Source organism: Diaporthe batatas, assembly GCF_019321695.1.
Source record: "Diaporthe batatas strain CRI 302-4 chromosome Unknown Contig00005, whole genome shotgun sequence".
Classification (NCBI taxonomy): Eukaryota; Fungi; Ascomycota; class Sordariomycetes; order Diaporthales; family Diaporthaceae; genus Diaporthe; species Diaporthe batatas.
Genome location: NW_025408552.1, coordinates 1,557,258 through 1,583,807, shown reverse-complemented (window position 1 = coordinate 1,583,807; position 26,550 = coordinate 1,557,258). Strand labels below are relative to the sequence as shown.

The following is a 26,550-nucleotide window of genomic DNA, read 5'->3' as shown; positions in this document are numbered from 1 at the left end:
GCCTCGCCCATGCCCTTGCCCCATGCTGTGTTATGATATGCCTCTGCTTCCGGATTGCAGGTATTGAGAGGCAGACAGACAGAGAGACAGACAGACGCCCGTGGGCCACAGGCAACAGCCTGGCCAAAACAAAAGCACAACAAAGCACACAGCACAACTCCTGTTGCCCGTCCGGGACGCCAAGCTCGATTCGATCCATTCAGGGCCACCCACACAGCTGCTACATGCAGGCAAGCTCCTGGCACGAGGCCCCGCCCCGTTCCCCTACTGCGCAGCCAGGCGGGCCCAAGACTGCAATCTGGAATCGTCCCAATTCTTCGACCGGGGGCGCAACACCACCACCGTCCCACCGTACAAGACGCACTCGGCCGCACACGCACACAGACACTCACACACACACACACACACCCCTTACCGCAGACACCATCTCCATCCAAAAACCCACCTGCCAACTCACCACGTCATTGCCCAGGCAGCCCTCGACAGGAACACACACCTACCTGGCTGAACGACGCCGTTTCAGACAAGCAGACAAGAAAAACATCCCACGCCTTTTCCTCCCCAATCGCCCTCCGAACCACTCTCGCCCCGCCAGACCCGCAACACAGCCAATCCGCCATCCGCCTATCCCGTCGCGTCCTTGTCTTGTGCTTGGAACCCCGAACCTCGACTGCCCTCCAGATACACCCACGCCGACCCCGTCCCGGCTCGACCAGTTTGCTGCAAACTGCGCCAGTTGCCTCTGCCAGCCCCAGCCCACGGCTCAAGCCCCAGCCCCGCGCTGCTCTCGCCCATCAGACACACGAGCCCAGTGCAACCGCTCTCCCAAGATGTTCATTATCTGACACGCCTGCTCGCTTTCCTCTTCGTCTCGTCGCGATCCCAGACTTCCGGCTCCTCCACTCGTTCCGCGCCAATCATGCGAGCACTCGATGCACCCTGCGACGATGACCCCACAAGGCAACGATCCTCCCAGCCGCGGCCGGCCACTCGCTGGACCGATGTAGATGCGGTTGTTTACCACAAGAGGAGGAAACCACATCCGAGGCCTGGATCCCATCTCCAAGATCCTGCGCCGATGCATGCCGGCCCAGGCAACACCACCACGGCGCGCTACCCCCGGCGACAATCGAGCAGGGTCACAAATCCCAGCTTGCGCTCCCTCGTGTTTCTGTCGCTCTTGTCGCAGCCTGCCGCTGCCGTTCTGCTGAACAAATTCGACAACTGTCTGGAGGAATCGATCAAGGACAGCAACCCTCGCGAGCTGCAATGGATTCCCTTGTACGTGGGCGCGACCTTCGATACCAAGGACAAGAGCCACAACCTCAGGGTCACCGTGTGGGGAAACGTCACGGGCGCCTACAACCCGACTATGAGCCCGCCATTACCTCCCTGGAATAGCGACGATTGGAACAATCCGAACATCACAAATGGCAAGATCGTGGCCAACCCTTTCCCGGACAGTGCGAACCCCCGCCTCACCACATTGCACAGCAAGATCAACGTCGTGACGTACGAGCCATACAGGGCCGATTTCGACTTCTGCAAGGACGCCTTGACCAACTCGTCGTGCCCCTTGGGCCCCGTCTTCAACAACGAAACGGCAATAGACCCTCTTACTGGTCTTGCTGGCCTGCCGTCCATCACCATGTCCAAGGACTTCTATTCGAGCTACGCTTTCACCTCGTTCTCGCCCACTTTCTCCATAATATATGGCGACGATGCGCGGACAACTGTTGGCTGCATCTCCGCGACCATAACTCCGGATCTCGGCAAGCTGACCTGGATGTTGAAGTTCCTACCCCTGATGGTCCTCCTCTCGGTCGGGTTTGCTACTGTCTTTGCCAGCATCTACAGCCCTTGGGGGACGACGGATATCTTTCACTGGAGCTCAAACTTTGGGAGACACAATGATCTCCTCCGCTTGGTGACCCCAGGATTCGGGGACTGCCTACAATACATCCAGTTCGTGGCTCTGACTGGCGGCCTCACCCTGAATTATCCCGGATTCTTCCAGCCCATCGTCAGTCAGGCGTCATGGTCTGCGCTCATGTTCAACGAGAGCTTTGTGAGCAAAGACCCAGGATGGCAGAGCTTGAGGGATGGCATTTACTTCACCAATGGTAGCTATGGCCTCCAGGATCTCGGCCAGCTGGTCGGCATGGGAAACGTGGAGGACATCTGGGCAGGCATGATGGTTTGGTTGATGGGCATCATAGCCGGCGTGGCAGTCATCACTCAGCTGGGGTTTGCCGTGCAATGGGTCTACCGCTCCGTCAAGAACGTATCTGAGGAAGACCTTCGCAACAAGAACCTCCCCTTCACCGTCGGCAACGTTGTCAGGATCCTCTTCAACTTCTTCCTGCTACCTCTCGTCGCATTGTCCATGTTTCAACTCGTGGTTGCCTCACAGTCACCGGCGTACACAGTAGCGCTCGCGGTCCTGACCATCGTCTTGCTGCTCGTCTTTGCCGGTTGGCTTCTGCGCCTCATCACGACGACCAAACCGCGGTCGGTCCTGTTCGACGATCTCCCCACCGTCCTTCTTTACGGACCTCTCTACAACACATACTCCGACGAAGCTGCGGCATTCGCACTGATCCCTGTCCTGTTGACGTTTATCAGAGGTGTCGGTATTGGTGCCGTACAACCTGCGGGCATTGCACAGATCATTATTTTGGCAATCTGCGAGGTTGTGCAGGTGATCACGCTGCATGCCTTCAAGCCATTTTCTTCACCGACGTCGATGAATGCGTACCACACTCTCTTCGCCGTGCTACGGTTTACAGTAATTCTTCTCATGACCGCATTCATCCCACAACTTGGGGTCACGGACGGTCCAAAGGGGTGGATAGGATACGTCATCCTCGTAATACACAGTGGAGTACTGGTTCTATGCTTTATGCTCAACGCTCTGCAGACCATCATCGAGGTTATTGCGAGGCTACTGGGTGCAGGGGGGGACGACAACAAGGGTCTGTCGCAAGGCCCGTTGTCGAGGATCTTTGGCGCGCGGCAGCTTTCCAGGCGAACCTCGAGACGTGGTGGTCCGTCCAGACAGAGTCAATTGTCCAGCACCGCAATGCTGAGTGCAAAAGACCCAGTCCATGCAGGATATATTGCACCAAGCGGCCGTCTTCGAAGCGAGTCAGCTGGTAGTGTCGGGGTGATGCTCAACGGCCGGCCTCAGAGAAGCTCATCCGCCCTTGACGCCACGAGCTTCGATAACTCGATGCCGCCTTCTCGTCTGGACGGCGGAACGTCCTTCGCGCCTTCGACACCTGGCGAAGCCAGCACATACTCTTTCCTCCCATCTCCCGTGGTTGGGCAGCAGACCCGACACTCGGTGCCGCCGAACGCACTGATCACAGACAGCCCGGGCGACACGTTTTACCGGCCCCCGAGAAAGCGAGGGAGGACACTTGAAAACCAATCATCACATTCAAGAGCCCGTGGATCTTGGGGGACTAGTGGCGAGTGGTCTCAAAGGCGGACGAGTCAAAGTGGTGTGGGCCCGCTCGACCCGGTCGATGCTGACCCTATCGACCGTGATCGTGACCGCGGGACACCTGCGACGTATTCTTTCCCCACGAGAACGGACTATGCCACTCGCGAAGTGGATTTCTATTACGGTGTGCAGCGGGGTTCGAGGCTTAATTCAGACGCGCCGCAGAGGAAACTGGGCACAGGGCCGGCAGACCCCACCGGAACGGTTGCCACCGCCACCGGCTGGTTCAAGAACATGTTCAGCGGCAAGAGAAAGGAGAAGGGCAAAGGCTTCGAGGTTGTGCGAAGCTCTCGGATGCCTCCGGCCATGCGGTCTGATCAAGCTTACGATGATACAGATCCTCCTGAAGGGACGCCGGTGGCGATGGGTGTGCTGAGGAAAGGGCCCATCGACTCGGATTCTGACGAGGGCGCGGTCAAGGACCGCGGCACCGCCGCACATGTTGATGAGCCTCCACCAAGCGCTCGTTTACTCAATGACGACGGTGTCAGCATAGAAGAAGACGTTGCTGATGAGCCGGGAGATTTGGTCACTTCTCGAAATGCACCAGTGCTGCCTGACGTGGATGCCGGTGGGAGTTTCCACGTACCAAGCCGCGCAGTCTCGAAAACCAGCCACATCTCGAGGCGGACCGATGCGGACGGAACGGTGCCTGATGTCCCCAGGAAAAGTTCCAGGCGCAAATCCGACCTGATAAGCGGGTTTAGCCTTGATCTGGAGTCGTCGCCAAACCGTGGACAACAGCAAGCAATGTCGTCACGCCTACCTTTCCATCCATTGTCGCGAGACGTGTCGGCAGATAAGAGGACGCCGTCGATATCGTCGCTTGGGGACGACGATGACACGCACCAACATTCCGGCGAGGATCGGCTGGGCACCGTGACCCATGGTAGTATCAACAGGTTCCCATCGGATTCAAGGGGCAAGATCGAGGGCAGCTCGGCTGAGTTTGTGGACCGGTAACAACGTGCGATGGAGATGCATACATTTTGAGAAACACATACTTATCACATCACACCTACATACATATCTACCACCCTGCGATTGCACACGCAGAACCAACCACGCCAGGGCTCGATCTGGCGCACATACATAATAAGCCATCGGACACATCTGTGCTTTTTGTTTTCTCCTTTTCTTTTCTTTTCTTTTCTTTTTCTTTTCTTGGATCACTGGCAAAGCGGGAGTTGGTTGGGTCGGGTCAAACACGGTCCGGGGCGCTGCTGCCAACATGCACGGAAGGCGGCAATAGACTGATTTTCTTGGGTAACCTCACTTATTTTGGGGGTTGGCTCGATTGCTAGCGATGGCGCATCAAAATTTAACCCTCGGGTGCTCTTCTCTTCCTGTGCTCTGTGTTGTACTTTTTGTTGGTGTGATGTCTCTAGCCAGCTTTTCTCTGTACGGTAATTTGGCGAGATACCTACCATGCGTGTACACTGGGATGATGGGTGCTGGTAGCAGCAAGAAGCCAAGGAAGATGTTTCCATCCACGCCTATCCCAATTTTTTGGTGACCTTTGTGATGCCAGACCGAACTCCATGAGTAAAGCCTTCGTCTGGGAATCATCTACGCAGGGTATCAATGTCTGTCACAGTGGCTGCTCGGGTATAGACATACACGTGCATAGTTGTACGGGAGAGGTGAGATTCGAAGCTGAAAATACATGATACCGAGGACATCTGATTCATGTATATTCCTCACTGACATTCCACGACCAGAAACATGGATAGGTAGTGTATAGACTGGAAATTCAGGTTGTTGGAAGACAGTAGTACAGCTTGACACATAATTCAGTCTACCTTTGGTGGTGTGAAAGTGGTTGGTTATTAAAATTTAGGTGCCTACGTATGCTTGATTCAGCGGGGAGAAGAGGTCAAGCATCCAGTCATTAATACCTAGGTAATAAATAGCCTGTGGGGACTTGAGGATGACATGGAGTCCCTAGCGTCCGCATCAAGATCAACCTCACACGGCCGCAGGCCCGTCACAATTCCCGCGCCTCTCTTCCATCCTACAATCTGGCCACTGCGACTTTGTACGTACTCAACGGAGGTTGTGCTGGTGGTCGGTCTACTTCTAATTTCTGCTGCCGAAGGCTGCGGCTACCGGAACCGCCTCAGCCCGGTCCGAATAGTCTCTCGCACACACACGTTCATTCATCCATCCCCCCATCCAATTTTCTGCAGTGCCAAGCCTGCGAGCGGAACGCACCCGTGAGAGATATAATACACCCACGTTCCTGGCCACTTTTGATCGAGGATTTCCTCACAGGAGAAGAAGGGTTTGCCGCATATTCTTCGCCTTGTAATGTGTACCTGAAGCAGGCGGCAACTGTACTTCCAGACTACGGGGGGCTAGGCTGGCCGTAGTCACAAGAGGCCACCGCGGTCTTCGTACACTTTAATCCAGCTCCAGAATTGTGTCCGCGGGACCAGGCTAATGGCATCTAGTGTCACCTGGCATATTTGTATCTTCCTCCAGCTGGCGGCGCGGCGTGCGGACTTGGGGAGGCCAGGGGCCAGTCTATGAGGACCTAGATAGATCGGTGGCTCACTACCTCGGGGACCAGCCCACACTGAGGGAGGGAGTTTGTGTCTGTGAGTTTGTAATTTCTATATTCTGGGCTCTTCTTTCGTCTCCCTCTCCCACACAGCCAGCCCATCTCGCTGTGAATCCGTCCATCTCGAAACAGACATCGCGACAAATATCCGGGTCGCACCTCTATCCACCACAAAACACACATCCAAACCAGAATACCCTTCTACTCCCACTCAAGGAGCCACAAGATGAAGACACCCGTGCTCATTGTCGTGTGCGCCTCAGCGGCGGTGCTCTGCACCCTTCCAGCCCTCTACATCTTCCTCGCATACCACACGCGCAAGGAGCGCAAGGGTTGGGTGGTCGACTACGACGAGGCCGTCAAAAGACTCGAGGCCGAGCAACAGCGCAACCCGCGGCCCAGGAGCCCCGCCATCCCCGGCGGCACAGACTCCTCAGCGGAACGGGGTAGGACTCTCGCGCGCGAGCCGGCACTCCCCGCCCCCGTGCACGACCCACGAGCGGCGCCTCCACGGCCCCTCAGGAGGAAGGGTCCTCTGCGACCCACCACGCCGCGCTCGAGGACGACGGCGACGACGAGCACGGGTAGCACTGGTGGCCGTCGCCGCAGCAGCGGCTCCTCCGAGAGGCGGAGAGGCGGAGACGGACAGACAGCCACCCAGATACCGAACCTCGAGTCCAACTGGATCTAGATCAGGAGTATCGCGGGCCTGGCTCGGCATGGCCCCTTCTGGCGAGAAGGAGGTGCCCCGCCCAGCCGCCCGAGTGCAAGCCGGGACACCAGACCACCGCGGCGACAACAGGTTGGCGCGGCAGCTGTTGAAGCCGAGGCGGCGCGCGCAGATCGAGGTGTGGTTGGATGAGACCGTGAGCGAGCAGGAGACGCAATGCTGCACAGCCGGGAGGGAGTTTGGCCACCGCTCGGACTCGCTCATGCCACAGCCCGCGGGTCAGCCCGGCGAGAGCCCCCGCTCGACTCCTGTGATAGAAGGCATCTGCCCCGTTTGCGGTCGGTCCTCGGGGGGCGAGGGAGGGCCGCCGCCACGACTGGCGGAGGGAAAAGTTAAGCATATGCTCCGCGGGATCATGGGGGCCATGGGCCAATTCAGGGCCAGGGATGCCGGCAAGGGTGGCAAGGGTGGCGGCGGCGGCAGCGACGAAGACGAAGACGACAAAAAGGTGCCCGGCCGAGCGGTGACGGCCATGTTCCTTGCCGAGGCCAGCGGCGACGACGACGACGACGACGGCTCCGTGGCCACCGTGTTTAGTTCGAGTGGCCGATTCGGCGGGGGGGAGGGCAAGGCGCTTGAGGAGCGGCTGGCGCGCTTGATGAGGGCCCAGAAGTTGCTAGAGAAAAGCCAAGGCAGGCGGGGATGAGGCCTGTTGCCCACGGATGTAATGTCGCGAACAATATAGCTTCTTTTTCATGGAACCGATGACTGCGGCCCTATAATTGTCGTGTGGTGGTCGCCCCCTCCATCACCATCCGATCCCGTACAATAATGATTGCCGCCAAGCGTGGCGACGCTGAATCTGAGCGCGCACAGTGCCCAGGGCGGTAAACTCGTTCTGCCGAAATCAATCTCGTGATTCTGGCTCTGCCCAAATCGGCCGAGGCATCAGCAGTTCGGTGTCTCAGCATCTCAAGGGCTTGGGAGATGGGAACTTGCCAGTGCCAGCAACGCGTGCCTTGCTGGGCTCTTTGCAGCCCGGACCTTACTCTCACCTAACGTCGTCTGCCTTGTGGTCGAGCTGTAGCCTGATCCAGTATCGTGAAAACATGGGGATGTCGCCATCATTCGGCAATTGACTGGAGCGGCGGGTTGACTTGATGACTGTTTTGATTTTTTGGGGGGTAATGGGGGGGGCTTTACATCTGTCTGTGGACCGATAAACATTGGGGGTAATTCCGAGACGACCTCTCTCTCTCTCAGCATGAAATAAGGCAAATGACGCATACAGGCGGAGATAAGGAAATCAACATAATCCATGAAAATCCCGGGTTGCGACTCTCTGAAAAGGGAGAAAACACCCAAAGGGAAGAGCGAGGAACAGCCATGTTGCTAGAACACAACGCCGAGCCCGTCAAGTGGTCAACCTCCCCCACGGGAGCCAGAACCAGAGGACCCAGAGTCCATGTCCTGCGTTCTCGCTACCCATCGCAACCAACTCCCAGGAAGAGTGACCCCGTTCGTGACCAATGCCATAAATCACATCCTCTCCGCCGTCCAGACTCCGCTTAGAGGGCGCCTTCCACCATCCTCCCGGCACGGACGCTCAGCTTCGGCAGGGAACATCACTTTTCGACTTTCAGCAGGCGCACAAGGGAATCGTGAGCGCCCGTTTAGGACTCGGGTGCGGGCTCCTCGGCCTTGGCCTCGGTCTTCTCCTCTGTGGGCTTCTCCTCCTTGGCCCCCTCGGTGGTGCCCGCGGCCTCGGCCTCGCCGTTGTCGGACGAGGTCCACAGGGTGAGGTTGTCCCGGAGAAGCTGCATGATAAGGGTGCTGTCCCGGTAGGACTCCTCGGACAGCGAGTCAAGCTCGGCAATGGCATCGTCGAATGCCTGCTTGGCGAGGTGGCAGGCACGGTCTGGGGAGTTCAGGATCTCGTAGTAGAACACAGAGAAGTTGAGGGCCAGTCCCAGGCGGATGGGGTGAGTGGGGGTCAGCTCGGTCTGGGCAACGTCGGTGGCGTTCTGCGGGCAGGGGTGTCAGTAGACCACGCATCTTTCGTCTCTCACGCGCAAATGAGCTCCCTCACCTTGTAGGCCTCGTGGGCAGCAGTGGCGGCGGTCTTGCGCTTCTCGCCGGAGGCGAACTCGGCAAGGTAACGGTGGTAGTCACCCTTCCTGTTTGCGGGGGGCCCGGGAGTCAGATACGGCCACGCTCAATGACGAGTCGGTCGGGGGCTTATCACTTACATCTTGTGGTAGAAGACCTTGGACTCGCCGGAGGCGGCGTTGGGGATAAGAGAGTCGTCCAGGACATCAAGGACATCCTGGCAGACCTTCTCGAGCTCCAGCTCGATCTTGGAACGGTACTCCTTGATGGTGGGGACGTGCTTCTCGGAGCCCTTGGACTCCTCCTTCTGCTCGATGGAGGAGATGATGCGCCAGGAGGCACGTCGGGTACCAACGACGTTCTTGTAGGCGACGGACAGCAGGTTGCGCTCGTCGACGGTCAGCTCACCGCCGAGCTTGGCGACCTCCTTCATGTAGGAGACCATCTCATCGTAACGCTCGGCCTGCTCGCACAGTCGGGCGAGGAAAGTCTTGCTGTTTGGGGATTCGGTCAGTTTTCCTTGTGGCGCGGACTTGGGCAGACATCAACCGAGTCGGGAAAAAACACACCTCTCACGCTAGAGATTGGGAGCCACGAGTTAGCGGTCTGCATGATGAGGACGAGGTAGGGAACGGAGACAAGCTCAAGATGTTCACAGATGGCAGCGGGCACAGAAGACGGGTGACGGGGAGCTTATCCCAGGCGGCAAGGCAAAGGCAAAGGAGCTGGGCGGGAGAGGCGGTTTGAAGAGCAAAGGGGGGAGAGTGGGGGTGGGCTTGGTTGCGGGTGCAGCAAGACCAGTCTGGCTACACGTACCTCGTTCGCCATGTTGTCGGATTTGGTTGACGGAAAGGATGAAGAGAGAGGGTTTAAAGAGAAGAAAGTCTGGTGGTGTGGAAAGGAAGAGGGAAGGTGGTTGGGACTGCTGGGTTGCAGGTCGAGAAGGCTGTTTACAAGTTGTCGTCGGTCGGTGATGTTGTTGTGTTGTGGGCAAAGTCGGTGTCTTGGGGTTGGGGGGCGAAAGGTGGGAAGAAAAAGCGGCAAGCCAGCAGGCCCAGGTAGGTTAGGTAGGTAGGCAGGGTAAGGCAGGCAGGCACGTCTGGGTGTGTCCTCCCCCCCCATCCCCCCCCCTCTGGTCTGGCCTGTCTGTCCTGTAATGGTCCTTGCTAGGTGGCAGTTCTGGCTGGCGCTCTCTGCTCCCCCCTCTGGATACTGGGTCTGGGTCTGGGTCAGGCCGGCAGGGCTGCGCGCGGGTAGGGCCACGCCCAATGGCAGGGCTCGCCGGCCAATGTACCCAGCAAAATCAGCCTTAGCCCAGGAGGGAGGCAGCGCAAAATTGATAGCGGGGAACATCCCAAAATTGAGCCACTCCACTGCAACCCGGTCTGGGTACACGCACACATGCCCTCGTCTCGTCCTCGCCATCTCTCACAGTCACCCTCCACCCTCACTTGCCCCAGCCTGGCTGGCATCCGGCCAACTGGCAGCACGCACGCACCCAGGTGTCGGGCTCCCTTTCCCAGCAGATGCCTGCTTGCCTGCTTGCCCTGCTTGCCCTGCTGGCCGGCTGGCTGGATGCCCAAGTGTGCGCTGTTACACCACATGATCTCTTCGGGTGGCCCACTGTCTACCACGCTTCTTCTCGAGACTACCTACGGACACCCAGGTATCTACTTACCTGGGCAGTGTGAAGGCACTAGGTATCTGGCAGCTATGAACAAGCTTGGAATAAGGCATTCTGACTCGGCAGGAGCCTGACGAGGCACGTCCGTCCTAGCCGAGCCTCGTCCTACCAGCCGTATATTATCTACATTACATTACATACATGACATTGCAGGCCTGTCGTGCTGTACAGATTACAGGTCTGTGTACGTGCCATGTGTGTCCCCGTGCTGTTGCTGTACAGTACCATGTGGCCGGTGCTGCTGTCGTTGACCACCGAGGCGTGGGAGCTATGCCCTGTCTTTTCGATCCCTCGTTTCCTCGTCCCATCCCAGCTGCCCAGTCTGCCCAGGTACCTAGGTCCCTAGGTACACGTGTAGTTAGTAGTACCTGGTGTACAACGTCGTAGCTGGCTTGCAATCGGTACCCAGCTCAGCTGGCTCTTGACCGTCTTGTGATCGACCTTGTCCATCCATCCAGTGGGCTCGTCCTCCCCGATCGGATTCTCCCTCTCTCCCCCCTGAGATGCCCCTTATAAATTGAAATCACGATAATTTGCCAGCAACCTCGTCACATTCCGCGCCCTAGGATTGTTTTTCATTTTAGTGAGCAATCCTGTCCCGTCCCGAGATAAGCTGCCCGAGAATGGCCTGCCCGCACGTGTGCGTGACAGTTTTATTGGGCTGGACCCTGGGCAACTCAAAACCTTGACCATTGAATTGCGGGCGAACCCAAGAGAACCGCCAGGAATGGAGGGGCCGGGCCTGAGGGGACGGGGCAGGAGGGGGGGTGGATGGGGGTGGGCGTCAAGAGTCAGGCAGGGGCCGTGTCTTGGGCGCACGCAGCCTCTGCCCTGCGAGCTGCAGCATGACGACAGACGACAGTCGCACAAGTAGCTTGTCTGAGCGCCGTCGAAACCCCTAGTTCCCCTTCCATGCGTCTCGGCCTGCTTCACCAGCCTTTTCACCGCAGCCCGGGCTGGGGAGTCCGTCCGTCGACACACGGTATCTACGGATAAACAGCTTTCTGCCTGAGAGACCAAAGTCACAAAGCCGAGCTGTGAACGAACAGACCTTCTCAAACAGCAAGGGCACCTGGCCAGGCACCTGGCCATATATGCCCCTCCCGAGCCTTGCCCCCCTCGGCATCCGGGTGACATCTGGCATCAGCAAAATGCTTGACCCGGCCAGCAATGTCAGGCTCATCGTCATGCGTCCGGAACCCGACGGGCTGAGCCGCGACACCCGTGGCCCCGGGGTCTTCCTTGGTGGCGTCTCGAACCTCGGAACGCCGAGCTGCGGATCGCCAATGGCAGCTAAGATGGGACCATGACATGCACCCAGGCGCTTCTACGGCCTCCCGGGGCTCACGTACCGCAGTCACTGTCACTTCCATCGGCCAGGTGTTTCTCGTGAATGTGTGAGCAATTGGTGGTGGGCTGAAGCCGTGCTCAGGTGTGGGCAAGTCTTTTACTAGGCACTCTGGCCAGCCCATACCCACCACCCACGAGTAAGTGCCACAACTCTATGCATCATACACAGCCTGGACACCACATGGTTCCGGTACTTTATCTACACAGTAAAGAACCTGGGAGCGAGAGGTGCAATGACAAGGCGGTGAAACACGTGCTGCCGAAATCTAGGCAGGTCAAATGAAACACGGGCATCCTACAGGATATCCTCCATAGGAAGACCTCCTGTGGGGACCCCCAAAAGCCACTTCCTACGCTCGTTCAGGAACGGGCGTGATTTTTAATAGACGTAAATTCTCACGCTATCGAGTCCAAACTATAGTTCATCTGGAGGTGAACTGACATTATACGGCGGCCGGCCCCAGTCGAAAGGGTCACCGCCGGGGACACAAAGACCAAGTCTCCAGAAATAGTCCCGATGGGCAACAAGTAGCTGCCAGAGCTTCAACCTCGATGGGACGCCAGTGAGCATGTCCAGCCTGCCCTCACCTCGTTTCTCTACACGGGGCACCTCATTCACAGCACCCGCTACCCGTGCCAGCACAGCGTTGTCACCACCTGCGATGCAAGCCGGGTCCTCGCCGCCGCGGCACAGCCTCAGATCCTCCACCGCAGGCGAGAGTTCAGACTTGGTGATATGGACCTCCCCAGCGTGCGGCCTGTACCCCCATTCGCTCAGCGGGAGCAGCGGCACCGGGTCGTCAACGTGCGTCACCCGCCGGTACACCCTCCGTTCCAGGTCAGGGTCGTAACCGTCGAGGCCGCCGAGATCAAAAACGCGGTCGACATAATCCACGAAGCCGGCGTTGCCGGTCTGCGGCTCCCCGAACGTCGTGACCACCAGGTCATCCCAGCCCAGCGCGGTCTTCAGCTCCAGGGCCGCCAGGAGCGCGACGGCACCTCCGAGGCTGTGGCCGACGAGGTGGATGGGGTAGTACGGGTGCCTGGACCGTACGTTTTTAAGCACCGGAAGCACCAGTTTGCGCGCCTGCGTCCACGATTCCAGGAAGCCCATATGAACGGTGCAGTTGTCGCACCTGCTGCCGGTCTCGTTCCTCCTCCCTCCGTCATCGGGATCCGGGTACGGCACGTACTCCTGGGGTACCGTGCTCAGGTCGATGACGGTGTTTGTGATGCTGTACGTCCCGCGGAAGGCCACGACGATGGCGCCCTCTTCTACTTGTTCTTTCTTCTCTCCAGGACCGGTGCTGTCTCCGTGATACTGCTTGGGGCCAGGCCCATGGTCCACGGCCACGTACCCGCAGCTGTCGCTCATGAGGACCCCGGTGTTCCAAGTCGACGCGAGCCGCAGCTCGGGGAACTCGTTGCAGCGCGAGGCGCACGAAAAGGGCGGGGAGATCCCCGTTGTCCCGACGCAGTATGTGATATCGACCAGGCGGGCGAGGCGCTCGAGCGAGGCGAAGAAGCCGGTGGAGACGCTACTGGCCCCTGCGTACCCATCGTCGCTCGAAGGGGAAGAGATTGGTCGCTGCTGGGGCTCTGGGTGGGGTTCGGCGGCGGACGAGCCGGCGAGGCTGGCCGGGTCGAATGCGAGGAAGGTAATTAGAGAGGTAAGGAGTTGCATCTTGTGATGGCGCTCTAGCCCAGTCTTGTGATTGTGGGCTTGCGGTCAGGTATTGGTCGGTCGAGCTCTACCGAAGTCTTCGACTTGGCAGATGTGTTTCCCTTACATCTTCAGGTATAAAATTTGGCAAGGGGGGGCAGAGAACTAAAGGAATGTATATTATATACTAGGAACGTGGTGTTCGTGACATTGGTAACAGGAATGGAAGACCTGGGAGGTCATCATGAGGAGAACCAGCGCGGTGTTGGTAGCATCAAGTGACCACATGACGTCGAGCGGCTGCAGCTGCGGCTGCTTGGGTTGTCTCGGAGGTCAAAAGTTCGGGGGTTAGGGGAAACGTGGTGTGGGCCAGAATCGCAAATTGAGACCCAACACATTGAGGCTATGGAATCTATGCGTCTAATCAAGGGGATTTTCCTAGGTCGGGCAACACTACAATAAAGTGTGCTTCAAATCCCCGGGCGGCGGCGTCGGAACATTTGAAGCCAGAGGGTACCTATTGTGCAGCCCAGCACAGCCTATTTTCCGACTGACGCCTTGTAACATTGCTTGCCAACAGCCTTGGATATCATACACCACACCCATTAAAGCGATGCTTGTTTCTTCTTTCAAATATTGTGCAACGGTTTATAAGGGCGTGTCAGAAACCTCAAGCCCGCCGGATCAGACGGGTAGGTCCCGGCCCACCACCTCCTCCGGGCTTTAAAGGCTCGATGCTGGTGAACTGGCCCTGGTATGTCGTTGAGTTGCTCACACACTCGACGCCTCCTCGATTGGCGGCATCCTTGCAGGTTAGACTGGGAATCCACGAACCAGAGGTATCGTATTGCACCCTGCATTCCTGTCAGAGGGGGCTAATTGTGGTGGGCGCACATCAAACTCACGAGCTGGTGGGGCATGCCAACTCAACCACGGTCAATTTGTTGCTCTGCCAGATAAAGTTGATCGCGGAGTTGTCACATGCATATCTAGAAGCGCCGCCTTCAGCGCCGAGATCTGCCGAGGTAGAATTCAGGTTGCAGGTGGTGGTGATATCCGTATCGGAATCGACATCTAATCTTTGGTCAATGACCTGCAACATCACCGGATATGGTGATAACCTCATAGTTCCCCAGATAGGAAGGAGCGCCAAGCACCATTACGTTGTCAAGTTGTGTGCGGAACATACAGCCAAAATTGACCTCAGTCTTGTTTGATGCGGTTGGAGTGAAAGTAGTGAAGTCCTGGATAGTGAAATATGCAGGGTATTCACAGTCCTGTGCCAGGTTCTCCTTTGGGATGGCGTTGGCGTAGAACAAACCAGCGAGGTTCTTTGTGGCCGCCGCCAGTGGGGCGAGGCAAGCGAGGGCCGCGGATCTCATCCGGATAGATCTTGTGGGGTTTGTCTAAAGGAGTTTATCCTAAGAGAGGTGATATGGGGAGTGAATCGAGCGGGAAGTGGTTCAAAAAGCGAGCGAAAGGAAGCGGGAGATGTTGACCCACGATGTGTACTGTAGACGTTTGTGTGGAAAGACAGTACGAGACCAGCCAGCCAAGACAAGAAGGACTGGGGAAACGACAAACAGAAGCTGATGCAGGTGCATCTGCCACTCCTGGATGAACCGTACCTAGGTACCTAGGTAGGTAGGTACCGTATTTGGCAGTGGCAATGGTACCTTGCGGATCTCCATTGCCGACCCTGCAGATCCCAAGCGGGTTGGGCGGCCAGGCTGCCAGGACATGTACTGCAATCATGCATGTTAAAAGGCACGAGGCAGGCGAGGCTAGAGCCTCCGGGATGTAAGGTATTCCAAGGGGCAATGACGAGAGACAACTTGCGGGAGTGTGGCACCAGACAAGGTCATGAGTATTGTATTTCGAGGCTCCTCCATTCCCAGGGGCTTCTTCTTTTCATAACCTGATGACGGTGCTTGCCTGGATGCATGTGGGCACGACTGTCATGGATGCCGTTCACGAATCCGAGTCTCGTAAACACGAGGTGGAAGGCGGCAGGTGATATGTTGGTACAGGATACTGCCTGACTGCACGGCATCAATTTGTGTCCCCATCCGTATCCTGTGGTGTAATAAGGGGTCAACTGGTAACCGCCCGCCGTGGTGAAGCTGCCAGGCTGCGCACTGCCACCCGCACAAAGGTCTAGGGTCAGCGCAGCTATAGGCCGCGGTACCAGTTGTCGATCGAAATCTTAACAGGGCAGATTTATGCGAGTCAAGCCCAATGTGTGAAACTTATGTAAAGTCCAATGCCTTTCTGTCCATTAGCCCAACCGCAAACAGATTGCCACTCGACGGTGGACTCGTCACATAGATGGAACATATGCCCTCATCCATGAATACTGGACTCGGTGCAGCGCTGCGCATCTCGTTTACCTAGAAATCCTTCTTGCCATGTGGCTTTGCCACGATAGAATGGAGCCAAGCCGTTCTACTCTGCTCTGCTCTGGTCTCCGCTATCCCGCAAAAAGTTTAAAGATTACAACAAAAAAAGGGTCTTGTCGTAGGAACTTCCCTTGCCGAACTTGAGACTGTAACACCAAGGCTGCCAGTGACCAGCGTCCAGATGGTTCCGGCAGAATGAATGATGAGGCTGCGTAGCGGACACCAGCCCAAACTTCATGCATGCAGAGGGGTTAGGGTTATTGATTGGGGGCAGAGGGGGGTACGTTCCTGGGGAGGGCAAGGACGACCTGCTCTTCCAGTCATTGGTCGCTCTGTCCCCACAATTCGGGCAATCCACCTTCCGGCCTAGCGTCCGCAACCCACACCTCTCCCACTGGTCTAAAACTTTTTGCGTGCAGTAACATTTCCTCCTGCCGGACGACTTCTCACCACTCCTTCATCGACCAACCATCCCACAGCCATCCCGTCAAAATGGCCAAGGAAGCAACCGCCCGCTCGGGCCTGATTGTCGGCATCAACAAGGGCCACGTACGTTGAACCAGCCCAGTCTCACCTCGTGGAGGATCTCTGCGCTGCCCTCCTCTTCGCGAGGCAGTTCGTGGATGATGGACTTTGAAGCTGATTATCGGTCTGTTCCCAACATGTAGAAAACCACCCCTCGCGTCGTCAAGCCCCGTGTCTCCCGCACCAAGGGCCACCTGAGCAAGCGCACCGCTTTCGTCCGCGACATCGTCAAGGAGGTCGCCGGGTAAGTGCTGTTCCCTGATCCGCTCCCCGACTCGACAAGTGGCCGCCCCCAATGGCGGACCGACGGCCATCTTGATGGCACACATTTCATCCAAAAAGCATTCTCACTGACATTTCGCCTTGATAGTCTCGCTCCCTATGAGAAGCGTGTGATCGAGTTGCTCCGCAACTCCCGGGACAAGCGTGCCCGTAAGCTCGCCAAGAAGAGGGTACGTCTCGAACCGCAACAAGAGCCCTGTCGTCCACGAAAGCAGAAGCATTAACATCTTTTACAGCTCGGCACCTTCGGTCGTGCTAAGAAGAAGGTCGATGAGCTCCAGCGTGTCATCGCTGAGTCCCGTCGTGCCGGCCACTAAACGTAACCTCGAACGTCAACTCTAGACTAGGAGCGACATGGATTAGGATCACGTTTCGGCGTTATTCGATGGGGGGGCATTTCATGGACCAAAACCCGGTGGAGGGACTGAGGGAATAGGCATAGCCTCCGCATGTCGTGAGAGCTGCCTGGCGTCAAAAGAAACGTCACGTCGATACCAAATGATGACACTTTGAAGCACCAATATTCATGATCTTCCTATCTGGTGGTGTTACAATCTCAGCACCGCAATGCCCACTTGATCTGCTTAATCGCAGAGGCGCGAAAGATGAGCTGGGATCCTGATCCGATGTGTCTCTATGTCTCTATGTTGAACTCTCAGCTCCCATCAGCTTCTCATGTAAATCAGACAAGCCTAGCCACCCGTACAACAGGGCGCAAGGAACCAAGAAGGTAACTATTCTGCCAATGACAAGTGATCATCGAGGTCTATTTCTCTTCCGCTAAAATTACAGTACGCATCTACTGCTGACGCTAAAAAGCCCGTTGGAAGGACTGACATAAGCTTCGGTGTACCAGGCGCCACCTGTTTCTCCTTACAAGCCGTTGACAGTCTGCAGAAAACACCGTAGAGCGTACCTAGGTAATAAAAGGTGTGTATGCCAGATCCTTGCTTGTCTCCAAGGTCATCGGTCCCCGGTGACCTGAATCTATGGCAGACGCCTGTGCCTGTCTGTTGGAGGGGACCAAGATGTCGAACAGCGGCGGACGTGCGCAAATCTCAAGGCAGTGCTACACCAATGCCAACCCTATCGTGCTTTGAATCTCGAAACACCGAACGCCTTCGCTCTTGCAACAAGGAATTGTGTTCCTCGCTAAAATAGACGTCTATTTCTTGGACAAGCCCTTGAGCCACTTCGGCATCTTGCGAGCGCCGCCGCCGTCGTTGTTTTGCGACCGGGGTGGAGCAACTGGAGCTGGTGTGACGCTACTCTCGCCTTCTTCCTCCTCGGGAGCCTGTGGAAGCTCGATATTCCTTGCTTGACTGGCGAAACTGTCCTTCAAGAACGGTGCTTTCTTGATAGTATGAGATACCTTGTCCTCCCAGACGAGGTTCACAAGAACGCGCCCTGACATTTTGTAGCCTCGGACAAGGTTATGCTTGGTTCCGTCTTCATCCTTGATGAGATTCAGAGGAGATGGAACCCCAGGTAGCACCAATTTGAACGGGGCGGCATCATTCGCCATGACCCCTCGGACGGCCTTGTAAATAGTCGCACCCGTGTCCATGGGCCCAAAGGTCCATTGCGCCGATGTCTCGTCCGGGAATCGCACTTTCACGTCAATTTTCTTGACGGCTGCAGCCTTGGCCTCCGCAGCCTGGGCGTCTGCGGCAAGCTCCGCATCAGACTTGAGCCGCTTGTTGACGGCGTTCGCCTGGAGGTTATGCTGGTGTGCCTGCGCGTGTGCTATCGTTGGAGTGTAGACAGAATCAGGGACATTGACCGAGGCAGCGACTGGCGTGGAGTTTGTCGGCGCAGAAAAGATGCTGACAGGCTCGAGGCTTGAAACGCTCGTACCAGGATCACGAGCCTCGTCGCCAATCGCCCGAGGCTGTGGGTTTCCGCTATCGACTTCCATAGCGTCGCTCTGCTGCTGCCCATCAATCGGCAATTCCCTCGCGTCTGCGGGCGCTGCTCCGGATTGAGCTGATTCCACCACTTGTGAACCACCAGCGACTCCCGCTCCTGTTTCAGCAACCAAGGGAGCCTGGAGGGTGGTACTATCGACGCTCTCTGGGTTGGGTGTGTCCAGCAGCGAATCAGTCTTGGCTGACGACGCACCCGCCACCGTACTCTGTTCCTTTGCCTCTGCCGTTTCCTCCTCTTTGAAGAATTGAGAGATCTCCTGCATTGCGTCGTTGAGTGTCTTTTCCGTGGGCGTGAAGGACAACTGGATCCTATGGCTCCCAGCGGTCAAGCCCAGTTGTGAAAGAGTCTTTTGAAACTCTGCAAGGGATGAGATTTCCCGACTCATAATTCGAAGTGACGGCATCTCATAATATAATTGTCCACTTCCAGCCTGGGTACCGTTGCTTGTCTGAGGTATACCCCGGTCAGTGAAGTTGAATACCTGGCCTGACTGCGACCCTTTGGATTCAAACTGCCGGAGCATCTTCCATAGCGTGGTATCACTTCTGAACTTCTCCGTCAAGCGTCCGTTGACCACCGACATGGATTCAGGTTCCGGAAGCTGGAGGGCGATATTCACCACGGAGGTCGTCTTGGATCTTGCTACAAGCTCAAGTTTGGCCCCTGGTGTCAGGCCAGTAACGCGAAACGTATCTTTGAGGTTGATCAACCTCTTCTGGTGCCTGCCATACCCGTCAGTCCACCTGGACGATATCGACACACACTACAGGGGCCGGACTGGTGAGGCGAGGGGAAGCCACTTACTTGAGAGACCACTTGTCCGCCTGCAGGTTCAGCTTCTTGCATGCCTCCTCAAGAACATGGAACATGTGAGTTGCAGGATTGACCTTGACGTTGACCCTCTTAACGTCGGGTGAAACAACAACCACATGAGAAGACATCCTGGTTAATGTGTGAATAAATGGGTCCAGCAGTTGATACGCTTTGTATAAGGTCTTGAAAAGATGCCGGGTTCAGAGTCCGAGGAGGCCCCGGAACGCTTTGATGCGACGCGTCGCTGTCCTCTTCTAGATATAACCACAAGTGACTAGCCGAGGAATGCAATATGAAGATGCTCGAGAACAGCGAGAACAGCGAGAACAGCGAGAACAGCGAGAACAGCGTTAGACTTTATGAGCGAGCCCGGGCCTTCCTGATTGACACTTCACAGTGTAAAGGTTGTGGCGAGGCCCAAGGTGCAACGTACCTAGGTAGTCAAGGCAGGAGCCGCCCCTCCAAGCAGACAGCGGTGCAGGAACTATCGGTTACTTGGTAGTCTGAGGCAGGGATTCGGAGGCTTGACCGAAGAAGAGAAAGAACAGGCGCGGTTTACGTTAAAAGGAGTGTTACAAACTGGACAGTACGGAGTGAGGTGGTGGCAAGCAGCTTGTCGAGCAATCCGAACTGTCTGCGGCTTATGAAGCAGTCAGGCAGCCTTGTGAGATCGTCTCTGGGTACCTGCGGCCGACAACTAGTCCCCTGGAGCTGCCCAAAGGAAGTCACCAGAAGAGCTACATGCGTGCCAAAGCGATTGTGGCCAATCAGCGTGCGCCTCCCACCTGGCAGGCAGGGGGGTACCTACGTATCCCCCCTGCCACACGGGGGCCGACCTTACGCAGCTCACAGGTTGCCTTGAAGCTCCCCCAGGCCTCGCCCGGACCGCATCAGCTGTATCAAGACGCCAACTTCAACTCCATTCCACCCGCGTCTCTGCCAGCCCGTCCACACCAACCAGCATTTCCGACCCAGACGATACACCGCCGGAACTATATCGAGCCATCTCCACCTGAGACTCGTTCCTTGGCTTCAGTCAGACAAGCAAGATGGTGAGTATCGGCGACTACTAGCACAAACCAACCACAGCTAACCGCCTCCATAGTCATCGCCCTTCTCAATAAGTCAGCGCTTCCTCGTGCCCCCGAACCCACACCACCCCAACGCCGAGACTAACAATGAGCCACAATAGACGGCGGCGCCTGCGTCGCAATGGTCGGCAAGGACTGTGTCGCCATCGCCTGCGACCTGCGCCTCGGTCTCCAAGCCCTGACCGTGTCCAACAACTTCCCAAAGATCTTCAGCTACGGCGACAGCGTGTACCTGGGCCTGACGGGCCTAGCCACAGATGTGAACACCGTGTCCGACCTGTTCAGGTACAAGGTCAACATGTACCGCCTGCGAGAGGAGCGTGCCATCGCACCCACCACCTTCGCGAATCTCGTCTCGAGTTCGCTGTACGAGAAGCGGTTCGGCCCCTACTTCGTCAGCCCTGTCGTCGCAGGGCTGGAGCCCAAGACGGGGAAGCCCTTCATCTGCGGCTTCGACAGCATTGGCTGCATTGACTTCGCAAAGGACTTCATCGTGAGCGGCACGGCGACGGAGCAGCTGTTTGGCATGTGCGAGAACCTATGGGAGCCCGATCTGGTACGTTGCGGAACAGCCACACACCTTCCTCTACGATATTTCAAGATCGGAGGGTTGATTCTAACACGAAATGAACACAGAGTCCCGACGAGCTTTTCGAAACCATCTCCCAAGCTCTTCTGAACGCCGTCGACCGAGACGCCTTATCAGGCTGGGGTGCACACGTCTACATCATCGAGAAGGACAAGGTGACAAAGAGACTTCTCAAGGGCCGACAAGATTAAGCGGGTGGCCTTTGGTGAGGATTGAAATGGAAACGGGCATAGAAGAGAGGCGCGGGAGAAGGCGCATCCTGGTCCAGGAAAGGAAGGACGAGGAGCTACGAGACACTGTGCATTGTATGACTAGACACATCACGACACAGCTGGCTGGAATCATCACAGCCAGCTAGAATATCAACCACCATGACAAGAAGACACATGTGTCAGATGAGCGCCCATCTTGTTGGGAGCACATGCAAGACTACGTTGCGGCTTGAACAAGCTCTGCACTAGACTCACTGACGTTCGGCCGCACAGCACAAGGTTATCCGGAATCAGTGCTATGTTGCCATTTTCAGGCTTGATGCGGGCGGTGTGTTGATTCTCTGATTCTTGGATGCCGAGAATCGCGGTCAATGAGCTCTGACAGACCTTGAACATGCGAATGTGTACAGCGCCGAAGCTAATACGTCTCCCTACAACCTGGACGTCATGCAACAAATGTACTCTTGGTGCATGGAACATCCGCTCATTATCATCCGGTCAGCCTGTCCACACTTGCGGATCCCATCTGTGACACATTGAAACCCGAATTTCCTTCTAGGTATTGTATAAGTTCTCACAAGGCTGGGATAGCGCACAGATCGGCACTCGTCATGACCATTTAGGCATCTATCTACGATGCCGGCACGTCTCATCTTTGGCCTGTATCGGTTGTAAGTCTTTCTGTACTGCGATGCTCTCTCTATTTGAAATGATGGGAAGCTGGTAGTAAGCCTTGCTGATCAGACCGCAAGTGTCAGTCAGCCGTAGACGAATCCCGCTGCATGCCTGTCTCTAAATGAGATCTACAGTGTTGTGTTATACATCTTGTGTTATTGTACATGACCACCGTCTAGGATCATAGATTGCAGCCAGCAATAAACGACATTCTATCACTCTACTGTTCCTTCTTGGCCTTGACCTCGGCCACCTGTGTTGTTTTCTGCATGAAGAAAGACCGCTCGATGAGCTTAAGTCCTTCGTCAATGAGACTAAAAGTGCTCGTAAGTAAGTGTTTGAAGGGGAATAAGTCGGGATCGCAAGGGAACTTACATCACAGGGGCACTGATGGCAAGCACGGCCTGCCATTCTGGCCAGTTCAGCGGCAAAATGGAGAAAAGAGTCTGCAAAAACGGCGTGTAGAGCAGAGCAAAGTGCAAGGCCATTGACAGACCGATGGCGTAGACCAGCATGAGGTTGTCCCATAGAGGAAGCGTGAGCAGAGATTCGCTACTCGAGAGCGCGTTCATGGCATTCAGCATCTCGATCGTGACCAAGATAGACAGCGAGACGGTCGATGCGGACTTGGCCATGTCGTTTGAGAACATCTGGCAGCCAATCTCGGGGAAGTCGGCAGAGCACCGGTGGAAGTGACGCAACTGGGAGAAGGCGATCTGGGGACCACCGGAGTAGTACATGAACCACCAGGCGTAGCCGGCAACAGTGGCGACGCCGACGTAGGTACCGATGATCAGGTAGCGAATGAAAAGCCACCCACCGATCAAAGGTTCGTCGCGCTTGCGGGGCTGGCGGCGCATGATATCGTGGTCGGGTGGGTTGAAGGAGAGCGCAGTAGCCGGGAGACCGTCAGTGACCAGGTTGACCCATAGTAGTTGAACGGGGATGAGTGCCTCGGGCATTCCCAGAGCGGCGGTTAGGAAGATCGAGACAACCTCGCCAATGTTCGAAGAGATGAGGTAACGGATGAACTGCTGTGTGTTGTTGTAGATAGAGCGGCCCTCCTCGATGGCGACTTCGATAGTAGCGAAGTTGTTATCAGCGAGAACCATGTCAGCCGCCAGCTTCGACACGTCAGTACCAGAGCCCATGGCGACACCAATGTCGGCCTTCTTGAGCGCAGGAGCATCGTTGACACCATCACCCGTCATAGCAACAACTTCACCGAGAGACTGAAGCAGGTCAACGAGTTTAGACTTGTGGCTGGGTTCAACGCGCGAGAACAGAGAGGCGTTCTTGGCAGCGTCCAGCTGCTCAGCAGGGCTCAGGTTCTCAAACTCGCGGCCAGTGAAACTCTTTCCTGTGAGATCTTCGTACTGTCCAAACACACCAATTTGACGGCAGATACTCTCAGCAGTGTTGCGGTTGTCTCCAGTGATGACGATGACGCGGATGCCAGCCTCCTTGCACTTGGCAACGGAGGCAGGGACTTCGGGACGTGGAGGGTCAAGCATGCCGACCAAGCCGAGCAAGGTCAGGTTCTGCTCAATTTTGGCGTAATCAGCGGTGGACCTGGCGGTTTTCAGGAGCTTGTTCTCTGAGACGTCGTCGAGGCTTGCTAGTGCGATTACTCGCAGGCCCTTGTTTCCGTAGTCCGTGACTTCCCGCATGATCAACTCCGAGAGCTTTCCATCCATCTGGACCTTCTTACCGTTTGCGCCAAGCACGACACTTGTGCAACGGTCGATAATGGACTCCGGAGCACCCTTAACGAGGAGCTTCTGCTTGCTGCCATTCTGGACCAGGACAGACATGCTCTTTCGGTCACGGGAGAATTCGAAGGTGGCGAGGCGAGAGTACTGCTTGTCATACCAACCGCTGGCATGGTGGACACGATCCTCGGGTGCGCTGTTTCTCGGCGCACAAGGCCCGATCTTCTCAACAAGCGTCCGGAGCGCACCTTCGGTGGGCTCGCCAACGTTAGAGAATGTACCAGTCTTTGGATCATAGGCCAACATGGCATCATTGCAGAGCGCGGCAACTTCGGACAGCTGGCGCACGGTAGAGGACTTCTGAGAGAGATCCTGAACGATCTGGCCCTTGTAGGTGACATCGCCTTTGGGCTCGAAGGTGGTTCCCTCCACGTCGAGTTCCTCCAGGTCTGTTCCGTTCTCGTTAAGATAGACAATCTTGTTGACGCTCATTTGGTTTGTTGTCAAGGTGCCGGTCTTGTCCGAGCAGATGATACTGCAGCTTCCCAGTGTCTCCACCGAAGGCAGGCTGCGAACAACAGCGTTCTTTGCAGCCATCTTCCGAGTTCCCAGAGCCAGACAGGTTGTAATGACGACGGCCAGACCCTCCGGGATCGCTGCGACACCGAGAGAAACAGCGATTTTAAGGTAGTAGATGGCGCCCTTCGCCCAGGTACCATGGCTGGGGTCGTTGAAGTTGGGAATGTTGATAAGCCAGACCAGGATACAGATGACAGTAATAACCTTGGCCAGGCTGTCACCGAAGTCGTTTAGCTTCTGCTTGAGCGGCGTCGGCTCGGAAATCTGGGCGGATATGCTCTCGTGAATGTCACCGATGGCCGTGTTCGCGCCAGTCAAGACAACAACAGCCTTTGCCCGGCCAGTAACAACGGTGGTACCGGAAAAGAGCATGTTGACCTGGTCCTGCTTGACGGACTTCTCATCCGAGACGACCGCCTGTGCATCCTTGCTCACGCTCTCGCTCTCGCCGGTCAGGATGGCCTGGTCGACAGAGAAGCTGTTGCTTTCGATAGAGATCAACCTGCAGTCGGCGGGTATTCTGTCGCCAATGTGGACGGAGATGATGTCACCAGGAACCAAATCTTCAGCTTTGACCCTTGAGACATGGCCATCATTCCGAATGACGTTGGCCTCGTTGGCCGAGTATTCCTGGAGGGCAGCGATGGCTTTCTCGGCGCTGCTCTCTTGTGAGACACCGACGACGGCGTTGAGGATCAAGATGGTCAAGATCTAGGGTGGCAGAGGGTGGTTAGGTCTAGTTCTGTCCAAAGAGTTGTGCCTGGGATATGGCAAACACATGGCGAGCGGAGACGTACAACGATGGGATCGACAAATGCGCTCCAGCCGCCTTCGTCCTCGAACAGGGCCAGGACAAAGGACACAGCAGCGGAGCCAAGGAGGATGAGGACGAGTTGATCCTTGAACTGCTCGAGAATGAGCTCCCAAAGCGGCGTGGGAGGCTCTTCGGCAATGGCTAAAAGGCGATCTGTCAGCATCCGGGTGCCCGCCGCTTTTTGCGACAGGATGCAAACCTACCGTTCTTGCCATACTTGTCAGTCAACTTTTTGACCTGCGCATCGGTCAAGCCAGCGGAGGCTTGTACTCCCAAGGTCGACAAGACCTGGTCTACCGGCCTCGCGAAGGCATTCTCCATGTTTCGCGATGTGGGGAGACTCCAGTCTCCGCGAAAGGAGGTGATGGGGATGCGGGAGGGCAGTCCTAGCTCCTGGAGGTTTTTGGCGCAGGAACTGGAGCGGGAACCGGGGTGGGTGGATATGCGATCTCGGTCTTGGGTCAAGGACGCTCGAGGAGAGAGATGACCGGCAGTCCCAGGGGGTGAACAGATGCAGCCGTCCAAGTGCAGAAGGAATGGAAGGGTTCTTGTAGTCGTCTCCGAAAAGAAAGAAGCCACAGCAGGTGCAGCCGAACTAAAACCCACGGATCTTGGAATCAATCCTTCAACGTGTCAAGAACTAGATAAGTGCAGGCAGGCTGTGCTACGATGTACTGCCTAGGTTTTCCAGGAACGTGTGGGTAGGTATGTAATGGAGGGCGGCGGCACCCACTCGGCAGTGTTGCCGATGTCATGGCGGGGGGGCTGTTTTCGGCAAGCCAGGCATCTGGAATGTTCACCAGGACCGCTGTCCTAGTAGGGGAGGGGGTCCGGTCCCAGGCAGACCAGGCCCCGAAGCCAGCTGATGGGCCAGACCTCACTCCGCCTGGGGCTGCCATGCATCAGGTACTCCGTAGGTACCTACCTATAGGTGCTGTGAGCCTCATTATGCGGAATAGTCGATATCGTTTCGCCCACGTGGGCGTTCCGCACCTGTCATGTCATTGGGCTTCCACGGCCTGGTCGCTTGTTCTCGTAGTGCTCGTTCTCTCCTGCTGAACCCAAGCCTTTTCCACACTGAACTGTCACTGCTTCCACAATGTCTCACCTTGTGTTATTCCCCACAATTACAGACAAGACTCCTCTAGTGTACACAGCACTGTGCACCCGCGGGACGATTCCTAGCATGCTCAGCCCCAATTCTTGAGAATCTTTTCCCTGCGATTTTCCATCGGACCCATTTCCCGCCAACACGTCTGTGCTTTCGGCACTCTTTGCCGGGGGCCATTGCAATGCACCACCCACTTGAGACCTGAGTTTTGAATTCATACCGATTCGCAGCATGGCAAACCACGCGAATAGAGAACGTTCAAAAGCGAGTGC

At 56.5% G+C, this 26,550-nt stretch overlaps 8 protein-coding genes across 8 annotated transcripts; 4 read left to right on the top strand and 4 right to left on the bottom strand.

Annotated features, from left to right (window-relative positions):
• Nucleotides 1-93: 93 nt before the first annotated feature.
• On the top strand, nucleotides 94-5,321 carry KVR01_005458 (uncharacterized protein). The gene has a single exon (XM_044784060.1). It carries the CDS (start codon nucleotides 920-922, stop codon nucleotides 4,469-4,471), a length of 3,552 nt encoding a protein of 1,183 aa, XP_044645903.1. The 5' UTR covers nucleotides 94-919; the 3' UTR covers nucleotides 4,472-5,321.
• A 118-nt stretch (nucleotides 5,322-5,439) lies between these two features.
• Nucleotides 5,440-7,917, top strand: KVR01_005637 (uncharacterized protein). The gene is made up of 2 exons (XM_044791750.1): nucleotides 5,440-5,546; nucleotides 5,607-7,917. The coding sequence occupies exon 2, from the start codon at nucleotides 6,791-6,793 to the stop codon at nucleotides 7,445-7,447; it is 657 nt and encodes a 218-aa protein (XP_044646082.1). The 5' UTR covers nucleotides 5,440-5,546; nucleotides 5,607-6,790; the 3' UTR covers nucleotides 7,448-7,917.
• Nucleotides 7,918-12,299: 4,382 nt separating this feature from the next.
• On the bottom strand, nucleotides 12,300-13,568 carry KVR01_005679 (uncharacterized protein; the record flags this gene model as incomplete). The annotated part of the gene is made up of 1 exon (XM_044795042.1): nucleotides 12,300-13,568. The coding sequence occupies one exon, from the start codon at nucleotides 13,566-13,568 to the stop codon at nucleotides 12,300-12,302; it is 1,269 nt and encodes a 422-aa protein (XP_044646124.1).
• Nucleotides 13,569-14,217: 649 nt separating this feature from the next.
• Nucleotides 14,218-14,929, bottom strand: KVR01_005327 (uncharacterized protein; the record flags this gene model as incomplete). The annotated part of the gene is made up of 3 exons (XM_044789524.1): nucleotides 14,218-14,401; nucleotides 14,453-14,621; nucleotides 14,737-14,929. The coding sequence occupies 3 exons, from the start codon at nucleotides 14,927-14,929 to the stop codon at nucleotides 14,218-14,220; spliced, it is 546 nt and encodes a 181-aa protein (XP_044645772.1).
• A 1,245-nt stretch (nucleotides 14,930-16,174) lies between these two features.
• KVR01_005239 (uncharacterized protein) lies at nucleotides 16,175-17,272 on the top strand. Its single transcript, XM_044781611.1, has 4 exons — nucleotides 16,175-16,495; nucleotides 16,615-16,715; nucleotides 16,842-16,923; nucleotides 16,990-17,272. The coding sequence occupies exons 1-4, from the start codon at nucleotides 16,439-16,441 to the stop codon at nucleotides 17,068-17,070; spliced, it is 321 nt and encodes a 106-aa protein (XP_044645684.1). The 5' UTR covers nucleotides 16,175-16,438; the 3' UTR covers nucleotides 17,071-17,272.
• On the bottom strand, nucleotides 17,251-20,157 carry KVR01_005348 (uncharacterized protein). Its single transcript, XM_044782619.1, has 2 exons — nucleotides 19,487-20,157; nucleotides 17,251-19,404 (listed from the first exon to the last, which is right to left on the bottom strand). The coding sequence occupies exons 1-2, from the start codon at nucleotides 19,621-19,623 to the stop codon at nucleotides 17,919-17,921; spliced, it is 1,623 nt and encodes a 540-aa protein (XP_044645793.1). The 5' UTR covers nucleotides 19,624-20,157; the 3' UTR covers nucleotides 17,251-17,918.
• Nucleotides 20,158-20,363: 206 nt separating this feature from the next.
• Nucleotides 20,364-21,556, top strand: KVR01_005010 (proteasome core particle subunit beta 3). The gene is made up of 4 exons (XM_044795012.1): nucleotides 20,364-20,547; nucleotides 20,601-20,619; nucleotides 20,688-21,142; nucleotides 21,223-21,556. Exons 1-4 carry the CDS (start codon nucleotides 20,545-20,547, stop codon nucleotides 21,364-21,366), a joined length of 621 nt encoding a protein of 206 aa, XP_044645455.1. The 5' UTR covers nucleotides 20,364-20,544; the 3' UTR covers nucleotides 21,367-21,556.
• A 496-nt stretch (nucleotides 21,557-22,052) lies between these two features.
• KVR01_005478 (uncharacterized protein) lies at nucleotides 22,053-25,831 on the bottom strand. The gene is made up of 4 exons (XM_044792912.1): nucleotides 25,371-25,831; nucleotides 25,151-25,308; nucleotides 22,438-25,064; nucleotides 22,053-22,376 (listed from the first exon to the last, which is right to left on the bottom strand). Exons 1-4 carry the CDS (start codon nucleotides 25,486-25,488, stop codon nucleotides 22,283-22,285), a joined length of 2,997 nt encoding a protein of 998 aa, XP_044645923.1. The 5' UTR covers nucleotides 25,489-25,831; the 3' UTR covers nucleotides 22,053-22,282.
• Nucleotides 25,832-26,550: the final 719 nt, after the last annotated feature.

What these genes read in the sequence shown, in the direction of transcription:
- KVR01_005348 (XM_044782619.1), bottom strand. Translation starts at nt 19,623, where the DNA reads ATGTCTTCTCATGTGGTTGTTGTTTCACCCGACGTTAAGAGGGTCAAC. An exon ending in GCGGACAAGTGGTCTCTCAA is followed by an intron (nt 19,405 to 19,486) that starts GTAAGTGGCTTC and finishes CGGGTATGGCAG; the next exon opens with GCACCAGAAGAGGTTGATCA.
- KVR01_005458 (XM_044784060.1), top strand. Translation starts at nt 920, where the DNA reads ATGCGAGCACTCGATGCACCCTGCGACGATGACCCCACAAGGCAACGA.
- KVR01_005478 (XM_044792912.1), bottom strand. Translation starts at nt 25,488, where the DNA reads ATGGAGAATGCCTTCGCGAGGCCGGTAGACCAGGTCTTGTCGACCTTG. An exon ending in CATTTGTCGATCCCATCGTT is followed by an intron (nt 25,065 to 25,150) that starts GTACGTCTCCGC and finishes CTGCCACCCTAG; the next exon opens with ATCTTGACCATCTTGATCCT. An exon ending in GCCATCAGTGCCCCTGTGAT is followed by an intron (nt 22,377 to 22,437) that starts GTAAGTTCCCTT and finishes GAGCACTTTTAG; the next exon opens with TCTCATTGACGAAGGACTTA.
- KVR01_005637 (XM_044791750.1), top strand. Translation starts at nt 6,791, where the DNA reads ATGGCCCCTTCTGGCGAGAAGGAGGTGCCCCGCCCAGCCGCCCGAGTG.
- KVR01_005239 (XM_044781611.1), top strand. Translation starts at nt 16,439, where the DNA reads ATGGCCAAGGAAGCAACCGCCCGCTCGGGCCTGATTGTCGGCATCAAC. An exon ending in ATCGTCAAGGAGGTCGCCGG is followed by an intron (nt 16,716 to 16,841) that starts GTAAGTGCTGTT and finishes TCGCCTTGATAG; the next exon opens with TCTCGCTCCCTATGAGAAGC. An exon ending in GTAAGCTCGCCAAGAAGAGG is followed by an intron (nt 16,924 to 16,989) that starts GTACGTCTCGAA and finishes CATCTTTTACAG; the next exon opens with CTCGGCACCTTCGGTCGTGC.
- KVR01_005010 (XM_044795012.1), top strand. An exon ending in ACCTATGGGAGCCCGATCTG is followed by an intron (nt 21,143 to 21,222) that starts GTACGTTGCGGA and finishes AAATGAACACAG; the next exon opens with AGTCCCGACGAGCTTTTCGA.